This window comes from Mastomys coucha, unplaced genomic scaffold (genome assembly GCF_008632895.1).
Source record: "Mastomys coucha isolate ucsf_1 unplaced genomic scaffold, UCSF_Mcou_1 pScaffold14, whole genome shotgun sequence".
Lineage (NCBI taxonomy): Eukaryota > Metazoa > Chordata > Mammalia > Rodentia > Muridae > Mastomys > Mastomys coucha.
Genome location: NW_022196896.1, coordinates 81,467,000 through 81,488,170, shown reverse-complemented (window position 1 = coordinate 81,488,170; position 21,171 = coordinate 81,467,000). Strand labels below are relative to the sequence as shown.

The window sequence follows — 21,171 nt, the reverse complement described above, 5'->3', positions numbered from 1 at the left end:
TAGCCCTGTTTTATACAAACAATAAATGGGCTAAGAGAGAAATCAGAGAAACAATACCCTTCACGATAGCTACGAATATTAAACATCTTAGTATAACAGGCACAGGAGACACTTTCCTGAAAAGAACACAAATAACTCAGGCACCAAGGTCAACAATTAATAAATGGGACCTCATGAAACTGAAAAACTTCTGTAAGGGAAACACTGTCGATAGGACAAAATGGCAACCTACAGATTGGAAAAAGATTTTCACCAACTACACATTTGACAGAGTACTGATATCCAAAATATATAAAGAACTCAAGAAGTTAGACACCAACAAACCAAAAATCCAATTAAAGCTGGGCAGTGGTGGTGCACACCTTTAATCCTAGCACTTGGGAAGTAGAGGCAGGTAGATTTCTGAGTTAGAGGCCAGCCTGGTCTACAGAGTGAGTTCTAGGACAGCCAGAGGTACACAGAGAAACCCTGCCTTGAAAAAACAAAAAACAAACAAACAAACAAACAAACAACAACAACAACAAAAATTAAGCCGGGCAGTGGTGGCACAGGCCTTTAATCCCAGCACTTGGGAGGCAGAGGCAGGTGGATTTCTGAGTTCGAGGCCAGCCTAGTCTACAGAGTGAGTTCCAGGACAGCCAGGGCTACACAGAGAAACCCTGTCTCGAAAAAGAAAAAAAAATTAAAAATGGGGTACAGAGCAAAAGAGAGAATTCTAAACAGAAGAATCTCTAATAGCCTAGAAACACTTAAAGAAATGTTCAATGTCTTTAGTTATCAGGGAAATGTAACTCAAAATGACCCTGAGTTTCCACCTTACACTAATTATAATGGCAAAGATCAAAAATTCAAGTGACAGCACATGCTATTGAGAATGTGGAGCAAGGGGAACATTCCTCTATTGCTGGTGAGATGGCAAACTTGTACAACCACTCTGGAAATCAATTTGGTGGTTTCTCAGAAAGCTTGGAAATAGCTCTAACTCAAGATGTAGCTATACTGCTCTTAGGCATATACCCAAAAGGTACTCCACCATACCATATTCATAGCAGCTTTATTTGTAATAACCAGAAACTGAAAACAACCCAGATGTCCCTCAACTGAAGAATGGATGAAAAGAATGTGGTTCATTCATTTACACAATGGAATACCACTTAGCTATTAAAAATAAGGACATCATGGATTTTGCAGGCAAATGGATAGAACTACAAAAGATTATCCCTGAGTGAGGTAACCCAGACCCCAAAGGACATGCATGGTATGTACTTCTAAGTGTATATTAGCCTTAAGTGTGGGGACTGGATACCCACACTATAATCCTCAACCCCCTACAAAAGCTAAATAACATGGAGAGTTCAAGGGAAGATGCTTGAATCTTACTCAGATGGGGAAATAAAACAATCATTGAAGTTGGATGGGAGGGAACTGGGTGGCAGAGGGGATGGAAAGGGGGAGGGGGTGGGGGTGTAGGGAAAGCCAGGGAGAGAGGGCCAGGAGAGTGAACAGAAATAGGCAGAAGGTGGGGTGGGGGATCATCTCTAGGATGTAGCAGAGTCCTGGGATGGGAGAGACTCCAGGTGACTCTAGCTGAGACTCCTAGCAGTAGGGGATATGGAGCCTGAAGTAGCCATCTCCTATAGCCAGACAGGACTCTCAGTGGAGGGATAAGGACACCAACCCACCCATAAAACCTTTCACCCAAAACATGTCCTGCCTACAAGAAGTGCAGGGACAAAGATGGAGCAGAGACGGAGGGAATAGCCAGCCAATGACTGGCCCAAATTGAGACCCACGGGCAAGAATGAATCCCTGACGCTATTAATCATACTCTGTTGTGCTTGCAGACAGGAGCCTAGCATAACTGTCCTCTGAGAGACTCCACTCAGCGGCTGACTGAAACAGATGCAGAGACCCCCAGCCAGTCATTAGACAGAGCTCAAGGAGTCTTGTGGAAGAGGTGGGAAAAGATTGAAGGACCAGGAGGATCCCCTGGTCTTCACAGGAAGACCAACAGAGTCAACTAACTTGGACCCTTGGGGGCTCCCAGGAAACCACCAACCAAGGAGCATGCATGAGCTGGGCTTACCCCAACCCTAAACTATATGTAGCAGATGTGCAGCTTGGTCTTTTTGTGGAGTGGGGCTGTCCCTGACTGTGATGCTTGCCTGTGGATCTTGTTCTCTGCTGGGCTGCCTTGTCTGGCTTCAGTGGGAGAGGATGTGCAATGACTTGATGTGCCAGGGTAGGTTGGTACTGGGGCCAGGGGGGGCTTTCCCTTATCAGAGAAGGAGAGAGGGGATAGGGATAGGAGTATGTGTTGGGGGGACTGAGGTGAAGGGGTCTGGGATCAGGATATAAAGTGAATAAATAAATAAATTAATGGGGAAAAACGATGTAGAACTCTCAACTACTCCAGCACCACATCTCCCTGCACACTGCCATGCTCCCCACCATCCAGCCCCAGTGGAATGTTTTTGTTTATAAGAGTTATCTTGGTCATAGTTTCTCTTCACAGTAATAAAACCCTAAGACACCCTTCATGGCCTCTGCAGTAGCCCCTGCCCTGCATGAGTTCCTATCCTGATTTCCTTTGATGATGAACAGTGATATGGAAGTGTAAGCTAAATAAATCCTCTACTCCTCAACTTGCTTTTTGGTTATGGTGTTTCATTGCAGCAGTAGAAATCCTGAGACAAATTTTAAAGTTTTTCATTTAATGTCTGTATACGAGTAGACATGTATGTAACATATTGCACCTGTGGATCAGAGGACAATTTGAGTGAGTTATGTCTCTCTTCCCGGTGTGGATCCTCAGGTGATCTGGCTTGGAGGTAACCTGACCTTGCATTTTGTGTGAAATGTTTATTGTTCTTTTGAGGTTCAAGACAGAGTCATCTTGTATAACCCATACTGGCCTCAAACTCCTGATCCTTTTGCCTCAGCCTCCAAAGAACTGGTATTGCAGGCATACACCATTATACCTGGACTCACTTTCCTATTAAATATAGGGAAGGCTGGAGATGGAGCTCTGTGACAAAGGCTCAGGTTCAATCCTTTGCATCAGAAAAGAATGAACAAATAATAGGGGAATGGATCCAATTCCTCTATCTTTTTACAGCTGAATGTAAATTTAAATGTCACAAAGAACTAAGCTTTAGCTGGCCATGGTAGAACTTGGGAGGTGGTGGTAGGAGGATCAGGTTTTAAGGCCAGGCACTGCTGCTTAGTTTGAGACCAATCTGTGCTACACAAGACCTTCTCAAACAAAAACAACACATGCACACACACACACACACACACACACACACACACACCAAATAAAGAAAAAGCAGCTTTGAGACTTTGTTATGAAATATTTTTAGTTTTATTTAACTTTTTTTTCTTCTTCCCCTAGACAGGGTTTCTCTGTGTAGCCCTGGCTATCCTGGAACTCACTCTGTAGATCAGACTGGCCTCAAACTCAGAAATCCACCTGCCTCTGCCTCCGTTTTATTTAACTTTTAAGATATGATTTGGAAGCTGGGTATAGAGGCCTTTGCCTGTAAAGAGAGCCAGCACTTTGGAGGTAGAGGCAGGAAGATCTTACAAGTTCATGTCCAGCCAGAAAGGCCAGGGCTAAAAACCATGTTACTCAAACAAAAAGGAAGAAGAAGAGCTGGCAAGATGGCTGAGTGGTTAAGTGCACCTGCTGCTCTTGCGAGCTGGAGAAATGGCATAGTGATTAAGAGCACTGACTGCTTCTCCAAAGGACCCATCATTTGATTCCCAGCACCCATATGGCAGCTCATAACTGCCTGTTACTCCAATCTCAGAGGATCGGATCCCCTCTTCCAGGCACACGTGATGTAGACATACATGTTGGCAAGACACATATACACAATACAAATAAATACATTTTAAGCATAGATATTACTTGAGTGTCAGCCTTTAAAAGACCACTATAGCACTTTAAAGTCTTTTCTTGTATATAACTGGTGTGGTAGTGCCAGTTTAATGCCAGTACTCAGGAAAGAAGAGCAGATAAATAAATCTCTGTAGCTTCAAGGCCTGCCTGGTCTGCACGTTCCAGGCCAGCCCACGTTACATGGTGAGACCCTGCCAAAGGGCTTCACATTGCAGGTTGCCTTGCTGGCAACTCATTATGTGGTGTAACTTCTTTAATTTGCAGCAATTCTCCTGCTAGTCCCTAAATTCTGGGATTAGAGGCATGAGCCACTGTACCTGCATTTTTTTAATAGATTTTTTTTATTTTATATATGATTGTTTTGCCTACATGCATATGTGTGCACCATGCATATGTCTGGTTCCTGTGGAGGTCAGAAGAAAGGCTTGGATCCCCTGTAACTAGAGTTGGTTGTGAACATTCATGTGCTGGGAACTGAACCCACATCCTCTGGAGGAAGAACAGATATTCTTAACTGTAGATCATCTCCCAACTCCCTTAGTCAGTTTTAGTTTTTTAATTTTTTTAAATCTTCTAAGATTTATTTATTTTTATTTATATGAGTACACTGTAGCTGTCTTCAGACACACACCAGAAGAGGGTGTCAGACCCCATTACAGATGGTTGTGAGCCACCATGTGGTTGCTGGGAATTGAACTCAGGACCTCTGGAAGAACAGTCAGTGCTCCTACCCACTGAGCCATCTCTCGAGCCACTTATTTTAATATTATTTTATATTATTAATTTAAGTTGAACCTTGAGCCTTCCACTAAGCATACACTACCACTGGGCTACATCCCCAGTCCTCTTTGTATATTGAGATGGTGTCACCAAATAAATAAATAAATAAATAAATAAATATTGAGATGGTATCTAAGCTGCCCTGGAAGGCCTTCAATTTGTGACCCTTCTGCTTAAACCTCCCAAAAGCCTGGGATTATAGGTCTGTCTGTGCCACCAGGCTTAGGTTAAAACCGTTTTGGATTTTATGTGTATGAGCATTTTACCTGCATGTATGTTTGTGCACGGCATATATATATATATATATATATATATATATGTATACATATATATATCTATGCATGTGTGCACTGTGTCTGAGGCGGCTAAAATATCAGATCCCCTTAAACTGGAGTTGAGAATAATTATAAGCTAAATATGGATGATTCACAGAGGACCTGTACTGTGTTTTATAAAAAAAGAAAGAGCCAAGGATATGTTTGATAGAGGCATAGAGAGGTGGGAGGGGGTGCCTCTGGGGGCCCATGCTGAGGCACCCCTTCCCCCTGAGGTACCAGCCATACAATGGGTTTAGTATAGAACAGAGTTTATTTAGGGCATGAGAAAGGGAGTTGAGACAGATAAAGAGACAGAGGAAGGGAGGGAGAAAGGGAGAAAGTGTGAGAGAGAGTCCAGCCAGGACCACATGGAGAGCAGAGAGAGGGAGAAAGGGATCAGGGAGAGAAGGGGCAGAGGAGAGTAAGAGAGGGAGGGGACGAATAGCCCCTTTTATAGTAAGCCAGGCATACCTGGCTATTGCCAGGTAACTGTGGAACAGAACCTGAAGGAATGCCAACAACCTGAATCTAGGTCCTCTGTAAAATTAGCAAGTACTCTTAACCATTAAACCATCTCTCCAGTCCCTAAGACCACTTTTAAACTGTTTTATTTCTCATAAAATATGAGAGAGGAACACAGATGCAATATTATGAAACTACTATAAAAAAAGGCTGGTGTGTAGTGAAAGCTTTTAATTCCACCACTTGGGAGGCAGAGGCATGTGGACCTCATGCCCCATAAATGAGAGTTCTGCATAGTGTGTACCCAGGGCTACATGATAAAGATTGTCTAAAACAAAACAAAACAACCTAAAAACATACCATAATAAGCTATATTAGGTGCCCTATTGAAAAGAGAAATGGTTTTACTGCATTTTGTTGTGACTTGTCTCTTCTGATCACATCCTCCCTCTCAGAAAGTATTATCAACTGATGCATAAAGTTTGCTCCAAATATGACAGCTTAAAGCACCAATAGAGACTGGTGAGTGGCTCAGCAGGTAAAATCCCTCACTACCAAGCTGCACAATCAGAGTTCCATCCCCAGGACCCACTTGGTAGGAGAATCAACTCTCTGAAGTTGTCCTCTGACCTCCACATGTGCACCATGGTACATATATACACAAAGTCCATAAGACAATACTAAAACCCCAGCAATGGTCAAGCACTACAGCACATCCCTGGAATCCCAGTCACTCAGAGAATGAGGCAGGATGGCAGGTTGAAGGCCAAACTGGGCATTTTGGCATGAGAATTTGAAAATAAAAAAAAAATTAAAGCGTCTAGAGCTAGGAATGGTGGTGCAAGCATGCAATTCCAGCACTTGGGAGGCAGAGGGGGTAGGGTGGAGTTCAAAACCAGCCTGAGCGAGATATGAGACAGTCTCAAAGAATACCCAGGGTTAGGGTTACAGCTCAGTCAGCGGAGTACCTGCTTGAGATGGACCAAGCCCAGGGTTTGATCCTGACCATAGAGGAGGAAGCAGTTAGTTGCACATACCTATAATCTCAGCACTTGGGTGGTGGATGTGGGAAAATCAGAAGTTCAAGGTCATCTTCAATTTACAAGTGAAGCTTGAGGCCATTTTGGGGTTACATGAGACTTGTCTCAAAACCAAAACTGTACCTGTAGATGTGCTTCAGTGGAGGAACGATTGCCTACTATATGTCAGGAGGGAAAAGAGGTCAAGATTTAGCCTGCTGTAATTCCAGCATTTTGGAGACAGAAACAAAAGAGCTGCTGAGTTTGAGCAAACCTAGGTTACAGAGTTTTTTAAAAAAAAAATTGTTCCAAACAAAACAGGAGCTGGGGAGTGCTTGCCTTGTAAGCAATGAAGACCTGCACTGGGCATGACATACATATCTGTAACCCAAGCCTAGCACTGTGGGGGCAGATAGGATTGCTGGGCTTAGCTAGCCATCAATCTAGCTCCAGGTTCAGTGGGACCTTGCATGATCACAATACTCAATTGTCCTCTTCTGGCCCAAACCTGTATATACACAAAAGCCAGTGACAAACTGAAAGAAAAAGCTTACCTCAAAGAAAAACCCAAATTAGATGATTTCCTTAAGGTATTGACTACTGACTACAGAAATCAGAAGTCCAGCCTAGATCAATACTTCCCGACCTCCCAATGCTGTCACTTCTAAGTAAACGTTTTGAGGACCAAGGTAAGATTCTAACGTTTGGATTCCATTCCCAGAATTACTTGGTGTACTTAATATTTCAAGGCCCCAATCACACCTACTAAAACATTTGGGCCTCCTGCAATTCTTGACTAGTGTAATTCTTTTTTTTTTTGAAAGATTTATTTATTTATTTATTATATGTAAGTACACTGTAGTTGTCTTCAGACACCCCAGAAAGAGGGCATCAGATCTCATTATGGGTGGTTGTGAGCCACCATGTGGTTGTTGGGATTTGAACTCATGACCTTTGGAAGAGCAGTTGGTGCTTTTACCTGCTGAGCCATCTCACCAGTCCCCTAGTGTAATTCTTAAAGAAATAATTTTATGAGATTACATTGGTACTATAACATATATAAGAATATATATGGGAGGCAGAGGCAGGTGAAGTTCTGAGTTCGAGGCCAACCTGGTCTACAGGACAGCCAGAGAAACCCCTGTCTCAGAAAACCAAAAAAAAAAAAAAGAATATATAGGATTGGACTGGACTTTGTCATAAGGAATTCAGGTTGAGCCAGGCATGTATTAACACCTATAATCCAAGCACCCCAGGAGGCTGAGGCCTCTATCTAGTCTACATAGTGAACCACTATCTGAAAGAACACAGTACTGAGAATGTGAGTCAGGCACTTTCACTAACACTGCCTTTCAGTGGACAGCTCAGATTGGCTGACTCTTTACTGTTAAATATTAACACACCCTGTAGACCAAGTGAAATGAAGCAGCCTGCACCCCAAATGGTAAATGGCCACCTATGATTTCTTTCAACAAACAAAAACTTGCCATTAGTTTTCTCCGTTTAATATACATTTACTGACTCAATGCCCTTGTTATCAAGACAGACTTGGTCAGAGACTGAAGCAGTGTCCACTCCCCCTAATACTCTAGTGGTTTAGTTAAGTGAAGACACCCAGAGTAGTTCCACCTCCCTTCTCAAGTCGCCAACTGAAACTCAATAGTGTAAGATTAAAACTATTCCAGTGTCCTGCCTAAGCCAATAGCCAGGCTCCCCACCTCTGCCACTTCACCCTTTCTTTTTGGGGAAGGGGGGGGAGACAGGGTCTACATAAAAACTGACTAGGGCTGGTGAGATGGCTCAGCGGGTAAGAGCACCGACTGGCCAGGCGGTGGTGGCACACGCCTTTAATCCCAGCATTTGGGAGGCAGAGGCAGGCGGATTTCTGAGTTCGAGGCCAGTCTGGTCTACAGAGTGAGTTCCAGGACAGCCTGGGCTACACAGAGGAACCCTGTCTCAAAAATACAAAAAAAAAAAAGAGCACCAACTGCTCTTCCAAAGGTCATGAGTTCAAATCCCAGCAACCACATGGTGGCTCACAACCACCTGTCATGAGATCCAACACCCTCTTCTGGTGTGTCTGAAGACAGCTACAGTATATTTATGTATAATAATAAATAAATTTAAAAAATTGACTGGTCATCAATTCTGGATCCTACCACAGCACTATACCTACCCCCAACCTGTGCTAGAATTAGTTCTGTGCCTTATTAAACACCCCCTTCAATTCTGAAAAGGTCCAGGGGTTTATCTCAGTGTTTCAGATCAGCTGTTTATCTTTTGTCCAACAGGAAAATAAAGAGAAGAAAAAATCTGACTGGTAAAACAAAGGAAGCTAGAAATAATCACACACAGCTTCAAACTAGAACTCTGAATACATAAACAGATCTTAAGTCGTACCTGGTCTAAACACAAGTTCCAGGCCAGCTAGGACTGTGCTAACAAGATTAATTTCCAAGTACATTGTTAGCTGTGTCTGAGGCAGAATATAAACACTGATGACCCACTTGGATTTCTAAGAACTTCATATTTTATCTAAATTTGACAATTAGGCCTTGGCATATCAAAGGCACTAAATATGTAAACATGTACATACATATTGAAGGACACAAGGAGTCATGATTTATACCCCCTTGTTCTCAGATTAACTACATTCAAATTATGGAATGCCAGAGGTTTACCTCAGTGGTAGAATGTTTCTCTAGCACGCAAGAGGCCATGTTAGACCCTGGGAACAAGGAAACAAAAACATTTTTGGGAGTGTTGCTAACCACAAAAAACCCTAGCATTTTGTAATTTCCTTGAACTGGATTTTAGATTTATTCATGAATGTTGCTGCACCACAAACATACAGGCAGGGCTTGAAGGCCCTGGAGTAGGCTAGCATCCTGAGTCCTCTGGGAGCAATCTCTCTGGCTTCCCTCCCACCCACGACCCCCAGAGTTTTCCTGTGTAGCCCTGGCTATCCTAGACCAAGTTGGCCTTGCATTCACAGGCCAACTCTGAGTGCTGGGATTAAAGGCATGTGACATCTTTGCCCGGCCCTGTGCTTATTTTTCCCAAACAAATTTTGGTGTATGATTTAAAAACTAAGACATGCTCAGGAAATACAATTTTCTAATACAAAACAAAAATAAAAGGTTAAGGACTCCACCCCCATCTCTGTAATCAGAGAAATTGTGCCACATGCTTCTTATACTTGTTTTACAATACTGCTAACTTTACTTTCTGTCCAGTTTTTTTTTTTTTTTTTTTTTTTTTTTTTTGCCAACTTTACACAAGCTTGGGTCACCCAGGAATTGTAAACTTCATGTGAAGTTGCAAAGTTGTAATTGAGAAAATGCCTTCATTAGATTAGCCCATAGGAAAGTTGATGGTACAGAATCTTGATGGGTGTGGGAGGCATCTCTGGGTCATGCCACCCATGGGCAGGTGGCAGTGGGTTGTGTAAGAAAGCAGGCTGAAGGGGCTGGAGAGATGGCTCAGTGGTTAAGAACACTGACTGCTCTTCTGAAGGTCCTGAGTTCAAATCCTAGCAACCACATGGTGGCTCACAACCATCCTTAATGAGATCTGACACACACTTCTGTTGTGTCTGAAGACAGCTACAGGGTACTTACATATAACAATAAAATAAATTTTGCTGGCCGGTGGTGGTGCACGCCTATAATCCCAGCACTTGGGAGGCAGAGGCAGGTGGATTTCTGAGTTCGAGGCCAGCCTGGTCTACAGAGTGAGTTCCAGGACAGTCAGGGCTACATAGAGAAACCCTGTCTTGGAAAAACCAAAAACCAAAAACCAACAAAAAAAAAGCAGACTGAGAAAGGGAGCAAGCTGTAACATTCATTCATGGTCTCTGCTTCAGCTCCTGTCTGTAGTTTCCTGTAATGAACTTGAAGCCGAGATGAACTTTCCTCTCCAAGTAGCCTTTAGTCAGCAGTATATCACAGATACAGCATGTAAACCAAGACAGTACCTAAGTATAAGTCCCCACGGCTTATGTCATTCATCTACATAATAATGCCAAATTCATCCTGAAGATTCATTTACCTGGAAAATCCATATTTCTCAGAACTCCTAACTATGCAGCTTACTTGGGAGAAAACCACTTTAAATTACCAAAGACTGTGCACTCATTTACATAAGTTTATTGGAAATGTTTGTAACAGTGAAACTAAATGTCAGAGACAATGGCTGTCAGTTTAGGCATCATCCGTTTATTATAAAAGGGAGGCATGGAAATTATTTACATGATGAAATAGTCAGAACATCAGTGGAATGGGCAGCTTCATATGACACCATTTCAACAGCGACTTCAGTCGACATACTTTCCAAGAATGTCACCATCTCTAAATAAGAAATAATCCTGTGAATAAAGAGACCATTGGTTAACAGAGTAATAGCAAATATAAAACTTTTTTGTTGTTTTTTTGAGATAGGGTTTCTCTGTGTAGCCTTGATAAAACTTACTTTTAAATTATTGGCTTTACTTACCTTGTCGTCTAGAACTACTTTGGTGCCTCCATACTCTGGGAGAAGAACTTTATCTCCAACTTTCACACTGACAGGCTGAATCTCTCCACCCTGAGGAAAACAGTCAGGTTAGCTAAGCGGCTACCTGTCCTGTTCACTAGATACACAGTAAAGTTTTTGTTTCAGTTAAATACACCTGGAGCCTCCTGCCTCAGCTTTGTGTTAGTCATAGGTATTAACCAATCACATTAAACTCTTAACTTTTAAGTCACTAAACTATAGCTCTAGCTCACTCTGTAGCCCAGGCTGGCCTCCAACTCAGAAATCCACTTGCCTCTGCCTCCCAAGTGCTGGGATTAAAGGCGTGCGCCACCACTGCCCAGCCATGTATGATTTCTTTCAACAAAAACTTGGCATTACTTTTCTCCGTTTAATATACATTTACTGACTCAATCAAGACACAGACTTGGTCAGAGACTGAAGCAGAGTGTCCACTCCCCCTAATACTCTAGTGGTTTAGTTAAGTGTAAGTGTTAACTACACCCAGGGTAGTTCCACCTCCTTTCTCAAGCCTGCCAACTGAAACTTAATGATCTAAGATTAAAACTACTTCAGTGTCTGGACTAAGCCAACAGCCAGGCTCCCCACCCCTGCCACTTCACCCTTTCTTTTTGGGGAAGGGAGGGGGGAGACAGGGTCTATATAAAAATTGACCAGTCATCAACTCTGGATCCAACCTCAGCACCATACCCACCCCCAACCTGTGCTAGAATTAGTTCTGTGCCTTATTAAATACCCCCTTCAATTCTGAAAAGGCCCCAGGGTTTATCTACTTACACGATCTTTTGTCTATTTAAAATCTGAAGAGTAGGCTACAAAATAGCTACAGAGGTATTTTATTTTGTGAGGTTTTGTTTTACTTTTTTGATACATTTGTCTCATCCTGTACCTCCTGTTGGCCTAGAAGGATCCACAATCCACCTGCCTTGGGCTCCAAAGAACCTGGGCCACAGGCATGAGCCACCATCAAGGCAGGCACTTTTGAATCTCTAGAGTGAGGGGCACTGCAGAGTTAGCTTAGTGGGTAAATGGGTAAACAAACTTGCTATGAAAGTAGGGGAACCCAAATTGGGATTCTAACACTCTAGTAACAGACATGTGCACATACAGTCACACAAATACCTTTTGCCTTTTTACAACCCCTTGCCAGTCCTCAGAAATATAAAACAATTCTACAATCGGTTTTTCCTGAATGCGAGGTTCTTTGGGAATTAAAGTGTCTTGGAATCACTTCCCAAAAATCTGCCGTTGTAATTCATTTTTTAATTAACAAAGGTATTCCTCTCCTTCCACATCACACGTGAAATTCAGCGCCACTCTAGGAACTCCAGTTTACCTTTCCTTTCCCTCCTGACCCCACAGCCACGACCGTTGCTTGCAATACTTTTCCTTGAGACTTTTCTGGAAGCATAATGCCACCTTTGGTTACAGTTTCGGCGGCGCTCCTTTCAACCAATACTCTGTCAAAGAGCGGAAGAAACTTCCTAAAAGCTTGTCCAGCCTGTGGAGAGAAATGTGTTCAAACAGACTGTAAGTTCGAAGTGTCAGAACACAACAGTTAATACTGCGGGGCAAGCCTTAACTCTCAACAGGTCAAAGCTTTCCAAAGGGACAAGAAAATTCAAGTGTACCTTTAGAATATACTCTTCAATGTTCCACTCTACATAGTTTCAATCCCCTATCTGTGGTGTGGGGGGGAGTCTTCATTGCTCATCAGCAATAGCAACCTTGATCTATCCCAAGGTCAAACATTTTCTTTAGATTTTTTTTTATCTTTTAATTTGAGTAACGGGGGAGTGGTGTCACTTTTGGAGCCGGGATCGTACTCTTTCTCCAAGGTAGGACGCATCCACCAAAGCCCTACCAGGGCAGGTGGGCTTCTGAGTGTATACCGGGTTCCCGCCCACTGCCCCAGACGCCTGCCGCACACGTGCGTGCAGAAAAGCCGTGGTGGAGAAATGGTCGGACAGGCCTCGCTTCTGCAGAGCCATGGGCGGACGCCGGACACGGGGTGGACCCTTGTGCTACTGGTCCCAAAGCACACACGGGCTCGCCGTGGGCCGCAGGCCGCACGGGACCCGCAGGCCTGCCAGCCACGAGACACTCACCATGACTTGCGCCGCCGCAGCTCCGGACTCTGCACTCGGGCCGCGTCTGCAAGGAGAGTCCTCCCGGCCAGCTCAGGACACGTGAAAAGGCCGCGCAGCGCGCAGGCGCACTCGGCCCCTGCGCGTGAGAGAGGGCGGCCACGCCAGCGCGCGCGCCGATTGGTGGCGAGGATCTCCGCGCAGGCCGCCGCTTGCGGGCGGCGGGAGGCGGAAGAAAAAGGGAGCACTTTCTAGGCTTTTCCAGGCCGGCCGCCGAGGGGAAAGGACGAGCCCCCCCCTTCCGGAAATGACGCCACTTGACCTTTCACCCACGGAGAGCGCGGGGCCTTCCGGAAGGTTCTAGAACCAAGCGCGGCCCAGGAACCAGCGTACGGCGGCGGGAGAGGGCCTGAGGCCGCTCGGGTACGGAGGGCGGGGCCTCGCACGCGCCGCATGCAGATTGCGGGGCCCGGCGTGGGAGAGCGCGGGCGGGGCGGGGCGCGCGCATGCGGGGCCGCGGGGCCGCGGGGCGGGGCCGGGGAGGGAGGGGACTCGGGCTCATTGCGGTGCGCGCCCTGTGCTGGGTCCCTCACTCGCCGCCGACGGCCTGCCTCGCCTCGTGCTCTCCTGCCGCCGCCCCGCAGGTACGCGGCCTCGGCGTGCACGGCGCCCCGGCGCTCGCGGGTCTGCTTTGCATCGCGGACCGAGCACGGAGGGCTGGGGGATAAGCCTGGCAGGGACGCCGCAGGCTCGGCTTACTTGTACAGGCCCAGCCGGGCCACGCTGGTTTCATCACGTGTGGCGGGGACCACGCGACCCAGGCTGAGCCCGGGAGCCAGGGCGGGCTAGGGTGGAAGCCGCTTGGGCCCTCTGGTGCCACCAGCGCCTGGCACACTGCAGGACCCTTGTCGGAGGGTGGTCGGGGTCCTTTAGTCCGCAGTGGCTGCGGCGATCAGGTGCCTTCCACTTTGACCTTGCTCGGGGCTCCTGGTCCGGAAGACACGTGGGGCCGCGGGGCTGGGCTGAGTTACGGTCTTTTTTCCCCCGGCCTTGCTAGCCGCTATATTATACTGTAGCTCCGGTGTATACCTGGCGACACTCTCAGAGGGTTTTGCACCGTCATGAGTATTTATATAGTTCTCTAGGCGGGTGCATTTAAAACCTGCTTTGCTTACACCAACTTGATTTTTTCCACCCCCCCGGACACTTTTCGGGGTGGATCTGCTCCCAAGGCCGCTTTGGCAGTGAAAGATTAACTCGAGAGGGCAGGAGAGGGTGGCCATGGGGATGTGGTTTCGTGTGTTTTGTGCTAGTGCTGTAGGTCAGGCATGGGGGCAGCCTCCATGATCAGTTGGCTAGCAGATCGCGTCCTGAGTCTGCAGCGCCGATTGTGGCCCAGGCATGGTGGTGAGCTGAGGACAGCCGTACTCCAAATGTAGCCTCCATGTTTTGAAGCACCGTTGGACAAGTTTGTAGTGATACTTTTTTTTTTTCCCTTCCCCAGAAATGCTTCGACTACCCACAGTCCTTCGCCAGATGAGACCAGTGTCCCGGGCACTGGCTCCTCATCTCACTCGGGCCTATGCCAAAGATGTAAAATTTGGTGCGGATGCTCGAGCCTTAATGCTTCAAGGTGTAGACCTTTTAGCCGACGCTGTAGCTGTTACAATGGGGCCAAAGGTACCAGTATACTTAAATCATGTTAAAGAATAGTGTTCTGTGGCTACAAGACGGCAGTTTGTTACCAAGTTTTGTGAAAAATCTAATTTGCATGTGGTACAACTTAGTGGGGGGGGTTATTTAGGAGGTTTTTATTATATTAGTTGGTCATTTTACAAAGGTGTCCTTACTACTGCCTCAGTCGATTTGGAGGACTTTCGTACATTGTGATGTAATAGAGTAGTAATGGCTCAAGAAGGATTTTCAAGCCATAGTCGTGATTGTGTGCATGCTTGCATTAAATTTTGGATCCCTTCCCAGGAGTTAGAGCGTATAGAGGGAAAAGCACAACCTCAGGTCTAATAATAGCTCAAAGTGTATAGCTATAATGTGAGAATTCCCTCATCAAGCCGAAATATCCCAACATATAAGGCAAATGCACTAGCATAGAATCATTACTTTTTTAAAAAAGGTTTCTGTGTTTTTATATGCATTGTTGTTTTGCTTGCATTTATGGGACCTGGCTTGGGTCCTTTGGAAGAGGAGCCCATACTATTACCACTGAGCCATACTTTACATACTTTTACTTTATGGGCTTTGTTGTTATGGGGGTTTGTTTGTTTCAAGACCGCATTTCTCCAATAGCCCAGGCTGTCCTGATCCATCCACCTGCTTCTGCAACATGTATTGCCAGACTGTTTTCATTTGCCCTTGAGAAAAAAACTGTGGTCTCCCATTCATCCTTTCATTGTACATACCTCATGGTTTCTACAGTTTCACATTGCAAACATAGCTTATACTGGCTTCTAACTCCCTTGTGGCTAGGCTGTCCTTGAACAACTTCTCACATCTCAAGTGTAGGAATTCAGTACTATACTCACAATGTATGTTTTTATTAAGACAAGGTCTCTAACCATAGCTGGCCAAGTCAGCCTTGAACTCCGAGCAATGATAAGACCAGAGGTTGGGATCACACATTTGTATGGCTGAATAGGGAGCTATAGTACTCTTGAGGACATTGTTGGCTATGGTACACAGGCACTTTAAATTGGTGCTAAACTGGTCTAAAGAGCTGTACAATCCCAGCACTCAGGAGCTTAGGCTAGCAGATCTCTAAGTTTCAGGAAAGCCATGGCTACAAGAGCAACCCTATCTTGAAATACAAAACAAAAAACCCTGCATCTTTAAGTACTGTTTACATAGCTCAAGACAATAGGGGCTTGGTTCAAATCCAGGAGTTGCCATTATTGTTGGTGCCATATTTGAAGTTTATTATTGAGTAAACCAGAAGAGCACATCATTATCTTACTGGCTGATATTTAGTGAATGAATTTTTAAAAGCAAAACATGTTTTAAAAATGTTAGTTCATAAGCAGGGCAGTAGTGGTGAATGCCTCTAATCTGAGCCAGCCTTCAGGAGGCATAGGCAAGCAAATTGTTGTGTTTTGTGAGTTTGAGGACAGCCAACACTACACAGAAATGTCCTGTCTCAGAAAACAAAGCAAACCTAGTTCAGAGCCAAAACTCCAGTGCAGGTGATGTGAAAAGTGTTCTGGGATTTGGTGATGGACAACTGTACTTCCTTGTTTTATAGGTGGCATCTGTTAGTTCCAGGGAATTCCTGTTGTGCCTCATTCAAAGTTAGGCTCCTGGCAAATGAGCAGTGTTCATTTTTCTATAGACCTAGGATGGTTGATGAACTTGGCTTTGAGATTCATGTTGCAGGATTGTTAAAAATTACAACTTTGAGGGTTATTGAGGGTTGCTATTTTTTTTTTCTGTCACTGTAGGGAAGAACAGTGATTATTGAACAGAGTTGGGGAAGTCCCAAAGTAACAAAAGATGGGGTCACTGTTGCAAAGTCAATTGATTTAAAGGATAAATACAAAAATATCGGAGCTAAACTTGTTCAGGATGTTGCCAATAACACCAACGAAGAGGCTGGGGATGGCACCACCACTGCCACTGTTCTGGCCCGCTCTATTGCCAAGGAGGGCTTTGAGAAGATCAGCAAGGGGGCTAACCCAGTGGAAATCCGCAGAGGTAAGAGTATCATTGCTCCTACCCTGTAAAGAATTCTACTTTCTTGTCCTTTTTGTTACATCCGTTGTACAGTTTGTGAGTGTTCATTCTTGGTGGAGTTGCCCTTTCCTTATGTGGGTTTCCAAGATTGAACTGAGGCCTTCATTCAGGCTTTCAGGTCAAGTACTTTTATCCCCTAGAGCATCTTCCACATCTTTTAACTTGTCTCAACTTCTCATTCTTAATGGAAGTGAAAATACAGGGTTCTCTGTATAGACCAGGCTAGTGAGCTTCAAACTCACAGAGGTCTACCTGTTTCTGCCTTCAGAGTGCTGGGATTAAAGGTGGGTGCTACCACACCCAACCCTAGACCCTGCACTCTTAACCTTTAAGCCACCTCTGTTGCCCATAAGTACTGAGATTTTGTTTGTTTGTTTTTCGAGATAGGGTTAATCTGTGTAGCTCTGGCTGTCCTGGAAGTCACTCTGTAGACCAGGTTGGCCTCGAACTCAGAAATTGCCTGTCTCTGTCTCCCAAGTGTTGGGATTAAAGGCGAGAGTACTGAGAATTTTGAAACTATCTTTTCTTGTTTTGCTTTTGTTAAGAATGAGGTCTCCTTAGCCTTCCCTGGCATGGTGCCCTGTATAATCCATGCTGGTCTCAAATTTTTAGCCATTCTGTCTCAGTGTCTTGGGTACTGGAATTACAGGTGTGAGCCTCCACTCAACATCTAGGTCAAGTGTTTTCAAAGTGTTGGTTTTCAACTGAATTATGAAATTGTAAGTGATTGATTAAGTGCATACTGTGTTGTTTGATGCAGTTAAAGTGTTGGCCTAGGTTGCTTGTAAGTGTTACAGAAATCTGTAAGTTTATACTTAGCTTGAGGACCATGATAAGCATGGTAGTAACATATATTCTTGAACTAGGTGTGATGTTGGCCGTCGATGCTGTAATTGCTGAACTTAAGAAACAATCTAAACCTGTGACAACCCCTGAAGAAATTGCTCAGGTAAAAATTTTATTTTATGTTTGAAAAGAGTTAACTGACTAATTTGGATCTTTTGGTTTTCTAAGACAGGGTTTTTCAACCTATAGACCAGATTGGCCTTGAACTCAAATTCCCCTGCCTCTGCCTCCAGAGTGCTTGCCCCATCACTGCCACTCCTACTAATTTGGGTTTTAATAGGTCATTTTTTTTATGTGGCTGTAAATAAGATTTGTGTTATTTGCGAAGATATTCTTAGGTGATATCCTAATAGTACCTCGTGCTATATGGGTTCAAACGTAGTCCTTGAAGCATAGTAGACAAGTGTTTTTATATGTTTGTGCCTGGGTATTTATGTGTGCACCATATGCATGCATAAACCCATAGAAAGAGATGTTAGAGACAGTTGCCAGCCACTGTGTAGGTGCTGGGTACTAACCTGAACAGTAAGTCATCTTAACCACTGAGCCATTTTTCTAGCCCCTTTAGTTTATTCTTAATGTGTCAGACAATGGAAGGACTGAGGGTGTGGATCCATTTAACCAGGACTTCATTCAAATTATTGACTGTAAAATATTAGTTTAGAATGTCAAAGGGGAATAAAGTTGAAAATCTTAACCATATAATTTTGAAGTGACTTGGTTATTTCAGGTTGCTACAATTTCTGCAAATGGAGACAAAGACATTGGGAACATCATTTCTGATGCAATGAAGAAGGTTGGAAGGAAGGGTGTTATCACAGTGAAGGCAAGTATGGGTGTGATATGTTTAGTAATACCTTCAATGTGGTCTCTGTCGCCTGTTTCCAAATAAAAAACTTGAATCTCTTGTTTGCCAGCACAATTCATTCTTTTGTCTTAACATCTGTATTGAATATGTGCTCACCATTAGTCTGAATCGGGAGCTTTGCCTCCTACAGTGAATTCATCTAACTTAAATAATTAGCTTTCTGCTAGCTGTGAATAGGATGGAGCCTCACTCTATAATCCTGGCTGGCCTGGAACTCTAGGCTTAAGCCTTAGAGGGATTGCATCCCTCAGTCATCTCTTCGTTGTGGGGACCAAAGGCATGTGCTCCCGTGCTTGGCTTTAGTTAGTGTCTTGAGATTGTTGTGGGAGTGTAGTTAGAGGTACTCTGCAGCATTTCCATGTTGAGTTCCTTATGCCTGTGTCATCTCTTGCTAATTAGGTATATAATTGCAAATATTGGCTTTGCTCATGTTTTTGAAACAGGATCTCACTATGTAGATTGTCCAAATTAGTCTTATGGTTTTTTTTTTAAAGATTTTTAATTTCTGTGTATGAGTGTTTGTCTACACATGAGTGTGTATGTGCACCATATGTGTTCCTGGGGCCTTGGAGTCCAGAAGAAAGAGCAGAGTCCTTGGAACTGAGTTGAGAACCACCATGCTGAGAACCTAGCCTGGTTCTATTCAAGAAAAGCAAATGGGACTGGAAAGCTGGATGGTTCACTGGTTAAGAGTACTGGCTGGTCTTCTAGAGGTCTTGAGTTAATCCCCAGCAACCACATGGTGGTATATGGCCATCTATAATGGGATATGGTGCCCTCTTCTGGAACACAGGTGTACATGAAGATAGAGTATATAAAATATCTTAAAAGAAAAGAACAGCAAATGTTCTTAACCCCTGAGCCATCTCTAGGTTTAGCTGACCAAGTTTTGTTTTTTCATTGAAATCCATTCTTCTAATTCTTTGACTTTATAGGATGGGAAAACCCTGAATGATGAGCTAGAAATTATTGAAGGCATGAAGTTTGATAGAGGATATATTTCCCCGTATTTTATTAACACATCAAAAGGTAAGAGGTGAAATCATCACAGTATACTTTAAGCTGTAAACTTACTGTCAGTTGTAGGATGTGGGTGGTACAATAAAAATTGTGCTATTTCAAACATTAATGGTTCAGTAAATAAGCTACTGATCTCATTGTGGAAGTAAATTGTTAGTTTTCTCAGTACTATTAGAATTTGGTTTTACTGCTCACTGTATTTATAGGTCAAAAGTGTGAATTCCAAGATGCCTATGTTTTGTTGAGTGAAAAGAAAATTTCTAGTGTTCAGTCCATTGTACCTGCTCTTGAAATTGCTAACGCTCATCGGAAACCCTTGGTCATAATCGCTGAAGATGTTGATGGAGAAGCTCTAAGCACACTGGTTTTGAACAGGTAATAGATTGGGTTGTTTATCTTTTTAGGTAGAAGGTGATTTCTGTTGCTTTTTGAAATTAATTCCATGTTTTGCTTGGATGTCTTAGGGCTGTAGTGTATGGCATAGTGCTCTTATGCATTATGAGTCTGTCTTAAACTGGTCTCGTGTGCATTAGCCTCCGGGTCCCACAGCTTCCCAGAGAGAACTATTCATGTCTTTTAACACTTCTGTGGTTGGCACTAACACCAGCTGTGTCTGCAATAAAAGGGCAGCCTTCCTTTAAGAAGGGGATCGGCTTAGAACAAATATAGATGAGTAAAGGTCCCTGTCTTACCTTCCTTCAGACCAGAAGCTGTGGGAAAGAGTAGATTGGTATGGTTACATAGTAGTAGTAGTTGTATAGTACTAGAATTTACCAGGAACTAAACTAGATGCTTTCTCCCAACTCCCCCTTCAGTTTACATCTTACACAGTTAAATGTTCTTTACAGGCTAAAAGTTGGCCTTCAGGTTGTAGCAGTCAAAGCTCCAGGGTTTGGGGACAATAGGAAGAACCAGCTTAAAGATATGGCTATTGCTACTGGTGGTGCGGTAAGTAAACCTTGTCGTACTCAGTAATGTCTATGCTTCCAGGTTGCAAATACAATGTATACTTCACAGATAGATGGGGCTGTTTCTATTTTTATTATTTGGAACACAGGAATTGGATTAAGGTCACATTTCTAACTTGCTGAGCCTGGCCTGAGAATGGACAGGATTCAACATTCTTCTCAAAACTTAAAACTAACTCTAATTTGTGTAAGTGATTTTATTTAGACCTTGTTCTGGTATACTGGTGGCTTTGACGTCTCAAAGAAAGACAGCATTTCTTTTTCTAGATTTTTTAAGCTTTATGTATATTGGTGTTTTGTCTGTTTTTGTATGGTGTGTGCATACCAGAAGGCATCCATCCAGCCCCATAGGACTATAGTTTATAGACAGTTGTAAGCTGCCATATGGAGGCTGGGACTGAACTCAGAACACCTGGAAGAGCAGAGTAGCCCTCCAGTGCCCTTCACTGCTGAGACATCTCACTAGCCTTGAAAAGCTGTTTCTTCTCAGAAAATATCTGTGACATATAGTAATAAACCTGGCATAATGGAAGCCACTAATAGCACACTGCTTTTATAGGTGTTTGGAGAAGAAGGGTTGAATTTAAATCTTGAAGATGTTCAAGCTCATGACTTAGGAAAAGTTG

The 21,171-nt window shown here is 43.9% G+C and overlaps 2 protein-coding genes across 3 annotated transcripts in view; one reads left to right on the top strand and one right to left on the bottom strand.

Annotated features, from left to right (window-relative positions):
* LOC116088434 (10 kDa heat shock protein, mitochondrial) overlaps window positions 1–13,419 on the bottom strand; it is a 53,493-nt gene extending 40,074 nt beyond the window's left edge. Inside the window, exons 1-4 of one of the 2 annotated variants that reach the window (XM_031367519.1) lie at window positions 13,124–13,392; window positions 12,352–12,516; window positions 10,977–11,066; window positions 10,616–10,848 (exon numbers count right to left, since the gene is read on the bottom strand). In XM_031367519.1, coding sequence (XP_031223379.1) covers window positions 10,798–10,848; window positions 10,977–11,066; window positions 12,352–12,516; window positions 13,124–13,126 — 309 coding nt within the window. In that variant the 5' untranslated portion in view covers window positions 13,127–13,392 and the 3' untranslated portion in view covers window positions 10,616–10,797. Of the gene's footprint in view, window positions 1–10,615; window positions 10,849–10,976; window positions 11,067–12,351; window positions 12,517–13,123 lie in introns of those variants that run through there. The other variant, XM_031367520.1, reaches the window with a different exon arrangement.
* A 195-nt stretch (window positions 13,420–13,614) lies between these two features.
* Hspd1 (heat shock protein family D (Hsp60) member 1) overlaps window positions 13,615–21,171 on the top strand; it is a 10,946-nt gene continuing 3,389 nt past the window's right edge. Inside the window, exons 1-9 of the mRNA XM_031368980.1 lie at window positions 13,615–13,746; window positions 14,607–14,782; window positions 16,552–16,804; window positions 17,710–17,792; window positions 18,420–18,515; window positions 19,493–19,586; window positions 19,784–19,952; window positions 20,426–20,525; window positions 21,105–21,167. Coding sequence (XP_031224840.1) covers window positions 14,609–14,782; window positions 16,552–16,804; window positions 17,710–17,792; window positions 18,420–18,515; window positions 19,493–19,586; window positions 19,784–19,952; window positions 20,426–20,525; window positions 21,105–21,167 — 1,032 coding nt within the window. The 5' untranslated portion in view covers window positions 13,615–13,746; window positions 14,607–14,608. The remainder of the gene's footprint in view (window positions 13,747–14,606; window positions 14,783–16,551; window positions 16,805–17,709; window positions 17,793–18,419; window positions 18,516–19,492; window positions 19,587–19,783; window positions 19,953–20,425; window positions 20,526–21,104; window positions 21,168–21,171) is intronic.